Here is a 7911-nt window from a genome sequence, read left to right on the forward strand (position 1 = left end):
AGCCAGTGGTTTGTTGGCTACTATCTGTATTAACAGCAGGCTGTCCAGACAGACCACAAAACAAGGAAGTGAAAGAGAAACAATATGTCTTTGAAGAAATTTGACTTAATATCTTTAATAAGAAATGTTTTAATGTAAGTGAAATAATATGAGGAACGAGAATTGGTGAGAAACAGAAACACAGGAAGAGAACAGCAGTCATGAAGACAAAATTTAAGAGCTGGAAGAGGGGGAGAAACAGTACTAGCTCAGATGAACCAAGGATCAAAGAGATAGGAAAATGGACAGAAGGTAAATACATGACAGAAAGGAGTAAAAATAGCACCAGAATAGAAATATTAACAAAAATAAAAGCGAGGAAAAATGCAAGGTATCATGCAGAGACTTTTATAGAGATAATATGTTTTCTGTTTAGTGGCAAACTTGGTGAATATGGAACCATTTTGGCATATGGAAACATTTCTTTTGACCTGCTTAAAGGATATTGATTATGGTAACTGATTTTCTCTCAGTTACAGGGCACTGTAATTTCCTATTGACTACTGTAACTGCTTTTAGGTTGCCTTGCTGGCTGGTTTGGAATAAAGGTGGAAAAATTGATTTCTGGATGTCAGCCCAGTAATTCAGAATCAGAGGGAAAGAGTACCGTGTTGATCTGAAATTTTCTGGGAACTTTAAAGATGCATAGTGAACTTCCTTGCTTTGGAACACGTCCAGTATTCATAGCTGAATACCCCATAAGCCTTAGGAAAAAAAATCTACTGGGGGATGGGAGAGTAATCAAAAGCTGGCAAGATTTCAAGTCTGCCTCATCTGAAAGAATCATACATTTTTAGCAAGTATGATTAACTGTGGGAAAGAATCACCAGGGGAAGTAATGGATTCTTCACCTCCTCATGTCCTCTGATGCAGATTGTGTTTCCCTCCAGAAGCGCATTCAAGCCATTGAGTTCGATACAGAAGATCAAATTATCCTTTGAATCTAGCAGTTCTAATCTTCTAATAACACTTGTGACAATAGAGGCACTGGACCACATGATTTATACAATTGTGGTGAGGAAGAAACACTCTTCTTTCCTTCCCTCGATACCTTCTCAGTACTAGCTCCACAGCAACAGTTACGTTTACCTGAGGCTGGACATGACAAGGTGCTTGCACTTTATGCCTTGCAGATCTTTCTTACTTTGTTTGCACAAACAAGAGCACTATAACATGTGCTCTTTGATCTCTAAAGAGGCAGCAGGAGATACCACAGAAGCCTTTCTTTGAGCTGAGTTTAATGAGTTGCTTGTACAGGTATCTTTGCCATATATGTCTTCACAAAGGGCTATTTTTGCCCTTGCTTATGTGCTTCAATTCAGCATAAAAAACAGAGTCATCCTTGAATATGTTCAGTTTAGGATCCTGTTCCCACAGCACCTATACCTAGCTGGGAATGAGTGTTTGGTTCAATCTGGCCCTCAGTCATGGCAGAAGCTGTGACAGTCTTGAGAAACATTTCAGCAGAACCAGAGAGCTTTGCTGAGTTTCCTGTATCTGTCTTTTATTAAAAGGTCAACACGTGTTCCTGTTGGAGAAGATCAAGTCCTGCACCTGGAGCTAGCCCAAGATATAGCACAACATTTCAACAAGAAATATGGAGAATTCTTTCCTGTGCCCAAAGCCATTTTAAGTGAGCTGGTCTTGGTTATTTTTTTCCCCATAACTGCGCTTCTAAGTTGAAGATAGATTTAAATATTGTGGAAATAGTTTCAGGGACCAAGAAGAGGAGGCAAACTGATATAAAGGGAGTAGAAAATTAAAAACTGGCAACAAGAGACTAGAGGCTGTGAAAATGAACTCCAAGATAGATATAAGGCTTTAGAAATCTATGGTTGAGGAGTGTATGTGTCTGGTATTCTAGTCCAGGGGGCCAGATGCACTCTATTGCTGTCAGTCAGCCTTGCTCTTCAAGTACTGGACTTTTAAGAGTAGGGTCTCTATTCCATGTTGCTCATTCAGGAGATATGTAACAAGGCAAGAGACCTCTAGCAAGCAGAATTCTTCAGTGTCTGAGTGGGAGCTGTTTACTTTAAGCATGCTGAACAGCCTGTTGGTTTGTATGCACAGCGCTCCCGTTTTTTTTAAGGGTGTTTAATATATGCTTGAATATTTCAATATGTGTCTGCCACAGAGCTTAAGACTTTACGGTTTTTGATCTTACACTCAGGAAGACTTATAAGGAAAATCTTCTCAGCCATTTTTGAGCTATAAGGTCATAGGCCGGGGGGGTGAGGAGGAGTCAGATGGCGCAAATGGCATGTTTGTTAAGAAACGTGAAGAATTGGGCAAGGATGAAGCGTTGCATCTTTGTTGTAAGTAATGTAGAGGAATGCACAGCAGAGACCTTCGCCCCCAAAAGGGCAAGGAGCTCTCAAAAGACAGGCGGTAATAAACCTTTCTCAATTTTCAAGCCTCAGTGACAAAAATGGTGTTAGAGTGGAGTTTTGAGAATATTAGGGATTGCAAACTCTGCAGTTTCTAATTGAGTACTAAGCATTATAAAGAGGAGCTGAGTGTAGCCTGTGATGCAGATGAGACTGTTTACCATTAAATAAAAAGCTCATTTGAAAAAAATAAAAAAGAAAGGAAAAAAAAAATTAATTTTGCTCCCAAAAAGCATTCCTTCTTAAGTTCACAAGTATTTGCAAACCAACAAAATATCCTAGATGAATGGTGAAGATAGACTCATTCTCATTCACATTCATCTCATATTCAGACTCATTAGCTGTAGACAATTGAATTACCTGCACTCTTTCAAAATTGCTGAAAAGGGACAGAAAGGGATTTCAGAACAAAGCACTTTCTGGGGTAATCTGAACTGTAAACTGGAAGAACCCTTATCCTTCCACTGGGTGTGTAGGCCATCTATGAGCAGTATGCAGGTAATTTAGTTGGCTTTATTAGATGTCTAAAAACAATTGGTGTGAGTACTCTGTAGATAAGTGATACTTTATGTACTCCATGAATGATATTTCTTGGTGAAAAACTGAAACAGTGTGGGTTGATGCTGTTAAGGTACATCACAATATTCTCCTAATGCTACTAATCTATTACATGTACATGCATTTATCTTAGCACTTTGTACAATACCCACACCTTTCTTATCTGAACAGTGCTTTACATCTAACAGAGCTGGTCAGTGTTGACTTAGAGAGTTTTAATAACTGCTTTTACTGAGATTTAGGAGAATTGCCAAGAGATTTTGAGTGGAAGAGTTTCCTGAAATAAGGAGATTAACTGCTTATGGGATTCTTATATTTTTTTTTACCAGTGGAGTTAACCTGTTTCTCTACTGTTCAGAACCTTTCAGTAATATGAAAGAATAGAAGGGAGGAGAAATTTGGGGGGTGGAAATCAGCATGTAAGCCACATAAAATACTAGGAGCAGCCCCAGCAGAAGTTCCTGCTTAGTGAGGATGGGAGAGATGGAACAGTCTTTATTCAGTTTATGACAGGAGAAAGGTGGCTTCTTAGAAGGGCAGGAAGTGTGCAAGGACTAAACAGAGCATACATGATTATGCTCACAGTTCATTTTTGAGCAAGAATAAACAGCTTCATCATATAGCTGCACATTGTTCTTAGCCACTGTCATGAGAAACCATTGTCTAAGCTCATAACTCTTTTTCTTTTTTGAAGGTACAACAAAGAAAATAAAATCCCTCAGAGATCCATCAGTGAAGATGTCCAAGTCAGACCCACAGAAGTTGGCTACTATTAACATAGCAGACAGCCCTGATGAAATTGTGCTGAAATTTCGCAAAGCTGTGACTGACTTTACCTCGGAGGTGACCTACGACCCCGCCGCTCGCCCCGGTGTCTCCAATCTGGTGTCCATTCATGCTGCAGTAACAGGGCTTAGCATCAAAGAAGTGGTGCACCAAGCCACAGGTCTCGACACTGCTCACTACAAAATGGTGGTAGCTGAGTCAGTTATCCAAAAATTTGCACCTATCAGGAATGAAATCAAGAAACTCCAGGAAGACAAGTCCCATCTGATAAAGGTTTTAGAGGATGGAGCAGAGAAAGCCAAAGAACTGGCTGTTCCTGTCTATCAAGAAATAAGGAGACTGGTGGGATTTCAATAGAAGCTGCTGAGAAGTTGCAAGGACTTTTGTATCATGGGACAGAGATTTGTTATTTGTAATAAAATCATTTATTAATTATTAATCATTTTGGTTTGAAACAAAAACTTTTTTTTTCCTGGAAGATCCAAGGAGTACGTTGAATATGATTGCATTAAAATGTGCATGAAGCCAGGTATTTCCAGTGGGACCAGCATTAAGTTTATCTGGATAGTCAGAGGGAGGACAGAAGCAATCACAATTCACAAAGAAATTGTGCAAAAGCAGATTATAAGGTTGCCTATGTGGGTTTTTGGATTTTTTCACTGCAAGAAGATGAAATGTAGGCAAGGTGATCAGAATCTAGCAGAAAGATTTGTAATCCTCTAAAGAATGTACTTATCTGTGTATGTGATCTTGTTACACTTGGACAGTTTATCCTATTGGGGATTATTCAGCTTTGATATGGTGATTCAACATGCTTTTGGATAACCAGAATAAAAGCAAATATTTAAAAATAAATGCTCAGGATGATGAAGAGAGAACTTACTGCTTCTCCCTATAGTGTCTTCAAATTCAGTGTGAATTTTTTTTCTATCTATGTAGTTTGTGTGAAGGGAATTCCACTTCTGCCATTTGTGCCTTCCTGCTGGTCAGGTACTTCAGTGAGAAATGACATGTGCTTCAGCTGCTCCTGTTTCACCTGCTGTTCTGTTTAGCAGGGAGCTCCAGGATTTTCAGTTCAGCAGCAAGTCTAGGATTGCTTTAAGAAAGGTGTAGAAGAGAAGATGTAATCCTGAATCAAAGGAATCTTGAATTGAGAATCAGAGAACTTTCTGTAAAGTTTACAAAATTGCTTCTTTAAAAAATTGTGCCAAGGTCAGAGCCAGAATAGTTAAATAGATCTTTATGGACTCTTCACTACTGAGCCTTGAGAAAGTGTAGTGATGGGAGAATAATGTTAGCCTGCCCTGATCTGAGGCCTCAAAAGTTCCATAGACTTGGACCCACGGATTGTGGCACTTGTTGGGGAATGTGTGGCACAGGGAAATTGCCAAAAGGAGACACTGTGTTCTGAAGAGGGGTAGTAGTACATGTTAAAAGGTAATGAAAGTCCTGTGCCAGCATATTTAACTATGGCATTACACTTTATGGTGCTGTGTTTGAAATTGCTGTACTGTAATGTAAATTGAGTTAATCCTGTACTCTGGGAGCTCATAACCACTCTATGCCTGTGGCATGAAGGATTGCAGTCTTACACGACTGAGTTAGTGAAACTCAGGTGGGTGTTTCTACATAGTGCAGTTGCTTGATTAGTTGTTCTGGGTTTTTTCTAAAAAGCAGTATTTAGTTAATTATAATGAGTTTATTTAGAAAGAAATATTTAATTTTCCAAAACATAAAGTTGAGGACTGAGTGTATCCAAATCTGTGCTGAGACCTGTATTTATTTGTTAGGGATCTGAAGAAGAGAACTGCCATGCAAGAACTTGATGATGACAGATTTTCTAAAATTAGTCAAGACTAGAGAAGCAGAGTGGATGGAGACAGAGTGATTGGAACCAAAACCAGTATAGACAAGCCTAAGGTAATGGCCTCGGGAAATAGTATTGGAAAAATTGTCCCTGGTTTCAACTAAACCGTAGTGGATAAGGAAAGGATATGTTATAACTGTACATATTTATGTAGTTCTACAGAACTTTTGTCAGTGTTTAACAGCTGCATTAGGGCACTAAGATGAAAAATTAAAGCACACAATTACTGCTACTTCCTGACTTGGCATAAAATGTTTACTGTGGCACTTTTTCACATAGATTGATTTCAGCAAAGGTCCCACAGTATGTACCTTGAGAGAAGTTAACACTGTCCTCATGAAGACTCTGAAAATCTTTAATACTAATGTATCTAGTGTCTACCTGTACCTCTTTTCCACTAGCAAAGATAGAAGCATATATTCAAAAGACAAATCAGAGTTTCAAGGTCTCTTTACACTTCTGATACTCAAATTATCTAATATACAGAGTTGCCATTCAACACATCTTCTCTGCAGTGGAAGGAAAATAGGAGCATTCATGGGATGGGTTGACATGACCAGGTAATTTTGCTTTGTTGCTTAAACTATTCTGAGCAGTCTTCCAAAACTTTTAGATTCTTTTTCAGAAAATCATGTAAGTAAAGCAGGAAAAAAAACGCTTCAAAAGAGCCTTTTCTTTGGGGTAGGGGTTTAAGGCATTACATATTTTGTTGTGTTTCAATCAAATTCACTAATTTGCGTCTTTTTAATTCAATAATACATTGGGGTTCTTCCCTTCCCTTTCCCCTGTCAATCAAACAAGTCTTATTCACCTATTTCCTTCATTTAAGGAAATATATATGTTTTTTTATATATCTTTATATATATATTTATATCTTCAGAAAAGTTAAACTTGTGTAAAATTAATATATTAACCTATTGATTGTTGAGTTAGCTTTTTATTTTAGTTTCTCCTGTGGAGGAATTCTCAAAATAACATGTTTGCTCAGTGAAATAATCCAGATTCCATTAGCAACCATGATCTTTAGAATCCCTTGAGGAGAAACGATAAACGTAGATGTTTTCAGGTATCTGTTGCCTCTTTCAGTTTTCTTAGAGCATGTTTTTTCTGTAAAGTTAACCATCTTGGCATTCAGGTGGATTAGCTGAATTTGAAGCAATGAGTTGATTCCAAGCTGCTCCCTCCTCTTCTGCCTCCCTGTTTCTTCTTGGGAATGTTTTATAAGCACCCATTCTACATACAACAGCTAGAACAATTCAACAGTTAGAACAGCTGATAAGAGAACAACTATTGGAGAAGACTTGATGCTTTGTGTTTCATAATTATTTGTTGCACACTAACTCTAGTGCTGGGGACTTAATGTTTGTTTGCAACAAAGTAGGTGCACTCCTGAAACGCATTTTCATGTTTGTTTTTATTCATCACATTCTCTAAGACTTCTCTGGGATGACAGCTGAAGTGCAGTTGGTGGGAAGTCTCTGCAGAAGCACACTCCTCATCCCAGCTGCAGTGTGGAATGTACATACCCTGTGGGATTTTGGAAGTCACTGTAAGGTGTTCTTCCAGGACAGGGTGGGACAAAGCTCCAAATATATCTTTCCTAATTGAAGTAAAAAGAGCCAAAAGGTGGAGAGATATCCTTACCCCTTGCCATGTTGCTCACTGAAGAAGAGGAAGCAGAAACAATCATCCTTTATTTAGAATGCATTGGTAATTTGCGCCTTAGACTCAAAATCTCTTTTGCCATTCCTGTATGTTAGTGCACCTGGCCTACTGCAGATCCAAATCACTACATATGTATCAGACATAGCATCTCCTGGTAAAACTCACCTCTAGAGATAAACCATCAACTCCACAGTGAATTACTTGCAAATATATAACAAAAACATTTTTACACTTGAGACATTTATTTTTCCAGCTAGTTGTTCCTAAGAAGTCATGATATCACATAGTGAGTCTCAGCTCCATGCTTTCAATTTAGAGCACAGAGTTTACTGAGAATTTTAGATTCAGGGACAATGTTTTCTGTAGCAAAGATTACAAATGATGGTTGGCCCCATAAATTAACTCTGGGACTGCTCCAGAATGCATCCCTGCCTCAAATAGCTGGAGTGAATGGATATTGTACATTATACTGGAACTTAATTGTAACTCTTTAAAGATGTAGTTGAAGTATACTTAGTTTTCAAACACCATGACCTGGCTTCTCAGATTCCCCAGAAGGCTTTCTGCATATTTCTGATTCAATGTGTGTTTATCTACAATCAATTCAAG

At 38.4% G+C, this 7911-nt stretch overlaps 1 protein-coding gene across 5 annotated transcripts in view; it reads left to right on the forward strand.

The window, feature by feature from the left end:
- Positions 1–4648, forward strand: part of WARS2 (tryptophanyl tRNA synthetase 2, mitochondrial) — a 38955-nt gene extending 34307 nt beyond the window's left edge. For 4 of the 5 annotated variants that reach the window (XM_015639637.3, XM_015639667.3, XM_015639686.3 and 1 more), the window contains exons 5-6: positions 1554–1672; positions 3679–4648. In XM_015639637.3, the coding sequence (XP_015495123.1) occupies positions 1554–1672; positions 3679–4127 (568 nt within the window). In that variant the 3' untranslated portion in view covers positions 4128–4648. Of the gene's footprint in view, positions 1–929; positions 1054–1553; positions 1673–3678 lie in introns of all 5 variants that reach the window. The other variant, XM_015639658.3, reaches the window with a different exon arrangement.
- Positions 4649–7911: the final 3263 nt, after the last annotated feature.

This window comes from Parus major, chromosome 1 (genome assembly GCF_001522545.3).
Source record: "Parus major isolate Abel chromosome 1, Parus_major1.1, whole genome shotgun sequence".
NCBI lineage: Eukaryota > Metazoa > Chordata > Aves > Passeriformes > Paridae > Parus > Parus major.